This window comes from Dendrobium catenatum, unplaced genomic scaffold, assembly GCF_001605985.2.
Source record: "Dendrobium catenatum unplaced genomic scaffold, ASM160598v2 original_scaffold_201195, whole genome shotgun sequence".
Lineage (NCBI taxonomy): Eukaryota > Viridiplantae > Streptophyta > Magnoliopsida > Asparagales > Orchidaceae > Dendrobium > Dendrobium catenatum.
In genome coordinates, this window is record NW_021519611.1 from 1 (window position 1) to 3,413 (window position 3,413).

Here is a 3,413-nt window from a genome sequence, read left to right on the forward strand (position 1 = left end):
AGTTTGCGGGGGAGTATTAGAGCATAATAATAATAATAATAATAATAATAATAATATAATTAATTGTAAATAAAGTGTACTGTTATTATATTTCCTTTGGAAGTATCCAGACGTTGCTGTAAAGCCTATAAATATAGGCTGCTGTATCATTTCAAGATATACAAAGTTTGCTTTCTTTATTCACTTTTCAGTTTTCCATTTTCTTGTTTACATGATTTAGTTTCTACATGGTATCAGTTAGCCACGGTTCTTGATCCGTGAATCATGACGACGACCACATCTCAGCTTCGGGAACCAGAGGATGAAGACGAAACCAACATCTCCCTCCTCCCGCCAGCGCTGAAATTCGTCGTCTCCAACTTAAAATCGCTCGTTCATGTCCAGCTTGATGCGGAAAATTACCAGATCTGGCGAGCTCAAATCCTAAAGATTTTTCAAGCAAATCGATTTGACAAGTATTTGGATCTTTCGTCAACATATAATAACGCTACTTCTCAGTCTGCAGAATCGCAATCCTCTGTTCCGACGGCTACCCATTTCAACTTTATCGATCGAAATCTTTCGACAGCCCTCTGTGCCACTATAACCCCATCGATTCTTCCTTATGTTGTTCATCTTCAATCCACTGCACAGATTTGGCACACTCTCGAAACAAGATTTCAATCGTCTAACAGATCTAAAGTGATCCAGCTCAAGAACTCGCTTCACAATATTTCTCTCCGAAATCAATCTATCTCTCAATATCTTACAGAGATTAAATCACTTGTGGATCAAATCGCCTCGTCTGGCTCCACTGTTGATACTGAGGATGTTATCTTATACATTCTTAATGGTCTTCCGGCGACTTATCAATCTTTCAAAACTGCCATTCGCACGATGTTGACTCCCATATCGCTAGATCAACTCTATGCTCTGTTGCTCAGCGAAGAAGTTAACATTGCTGCTGATCTTCTTCGCCAACCGTCAGATCCTACCACTGCTCTGTTCACCTCTCGTGGTCGTGGTCGTCGTTCCCGCTGACGCTCATCTCAAAATTCATCTACAACAAATCGCACGGCTTCTTCGTCTATTGTCGTCTGCCAGATATGCTTCAAGAAAGGGCATCTTGCCTCCAGTTGTTGGCATCGTCTTGATCCAACATATGTTCCGCCGAATCAGCCCCCTCCAACAAAAGCTTTGGCTGCTTCTACCGATAATTCTTACAGCAATTGGTTTCTTGACTCAGGAGCCACCTCGCACATCACAAATTCTCTTGAGAACATGTCGGTTTCGGTACCATATCAAGGATCTGACTCGGTCACAGTTGGTGACGGGAGATCGGTTAACATAGCCAATTCAGGTGCCGGCGTGTTACCGACTCCCAATCGTAAGTTGAATTTGTTTAACATTTTTCATTCTCCACAACTTAATTTTAATCTGTTATCTATCTCACAGTTAACACGTGAGAATAACATTTCTATATGCTTTGATCCTCACAGTTTTGTTTTAAAGGACATGACGACGCAGCAAGTGTTGCTTCGCGGACCATGTAGCAATGGTCTCTATCCAATTCCAATTCAGCATACTTCAAGAAATAAAGCTGCACTATCTACTACAACAAACCGATCCATCCCATGGCATGACAGGCTCGGGCATCCAAATGATAGAACTATATCTACTATAGCTCAGTTCAACCCGCAGCTTAATATTCATATAGATAAAATGTCTTGTTTTCCTTGTAAAGAATCAAAAGGAAGCAAATTAGTTTTTGAAAAATCTGAAAATCGTCGCATGACTACGCTTTCTCTTATTCACTCTGATGTATGGGGCCCTGCCCCGGTGATTTCTGTACAAGGATACCGATATTATGTTTTGTTTGTTGACGATTTTTCTCGATTTTCTTGAATTTTTTCAATGCGTCATAAATCTGAAGCTTTTGATATCTTTGTCAATTTTAAGACTTTTATAGAAAAACATACATCTAATACCATTCGTACTCTCAGGACTGATGGAGGCTCAGAATTTGTTAATCATAAATTTGCTACATATCTTAGCAATCACGGCATTCTCCACCAGATCTCATGTCCTTACACTCCGGAACAAAACGGAGTAGCGGAGCGCAAACACAGACATATTATTGAGACCACAAGGACTTTACTTAAAAAGGCTTCGGTGCCTTATCTGCATTGGCCTGAGGCTGTACTAACATCTACCTATCTTATTAACCGCATGCCTTCGCCTGTAACGTTTAACTCCACACCTTTTGAACTCCTCCATAAATCTAAACCTGATTATACTCACTTGAAAGTCTTTGGGTGCGCGCGTTTTCCTTTACAACCTCCGCATTCTCATCATAAGCTGCAGGCCAAGGCTCGAATGTGTGTCTTTCTTGGATACTCAGACGCCTACAAAGGCTACAAATGTCTGGATATTCTAACAAACAAAATTTCTATCTCTCGACACATTACGTTTGATGAGAACTATTTTCCATTCAGCAATCAGCACACTCAACGACCAAATGCTTCTCCTGATCTTCCACCGTCTTTTCTCATTCCTACATCAATTCTACCGAATTTCACTTCTGTTCCTTCCTCTCAACATAAGCCTGTAAGTCAGCCCAACAATACAGCAACAAATCATTATCAAACTCCTAGCAACAATCTTTATCAGTCTTCACCTGTGCCACATGCCGAGATACCTCCTCCTCAGAGACATAGAATGATCACGCGAAATCAAACTGGCTCTCTTAAGCCAATTCAACGATTGAATCTGCTTCATTCTAGTTCGGACAGTCTTCCTAATAATACGCCTACTACATATGCTGCAGCCTCAAAATTTCCTGAATGGCGTGCAGCAATGAATGAGGAATTTCTTGCATTACAACAACAAGGTACCTAGAGCTTAGTTGAACCACCTGCTGGAGCACAAGTTCTTGGATGCCGCTGGACTTACCGAACTAAACATCGCTCAGATGGCTCCATAGCAAAGTATAAGGCTCGTCTTGTTGCGCAAGGAAATCACCAAGAGTTCGGCGTCGATTACAACGAGACTTTTAGTCCCGTTGCTAAACTTCCAACAATTAGAGTATTGCTTGCAGTTGCATTACATCATGATTGGCAAATCCAGCAACTTGATGTTGCAAATGCTTTTCTACATGGTCAGCTCTCGGAAACAGTATTTATGAAACAACCAAAAGGTTTTGAAGACAAGAATTATCCGAACCACGTTTGTCACCTTCGCAAGGCTATTTACGGTCTTAAGCAAGCGCCGCATCAGTGGTACAATACTCTAACTGAATATCTTTCCTCACTCGGTTTCACACACAGCTCAGCGGATCCGTCGCTTCTCATTCTTCAACGGCATAGTGTCCGCCTCTTTCTTCTAATATACGTCGATGACATTCTCCTAACCGGTAACGATTCCAATACTATTAA

General features: G+C 41.3%; 1 protein-coding gene across 1 annotated transcript; it reads left to right on the forward strand.

Moving 5' to 3' along the window:
* The first annotated feature begins 264 nt into the window (after nucleotides 1–264).
* On the forward strand, nucleotides 265–1,020 carry LOC114578883. Its single transcript, XM_028692434.1, has one exon. The coding sequence runs from the start codon at nucleotides 265–267 to the stop codon at nucleotides 1,018–1,020; it is 756 nt and encodes a 251-aa protein (XP_028548267.1).
* The last annotated feature ends 2,393 nt before the right edge of the window (nucleotides 1,021–3,413 follow it).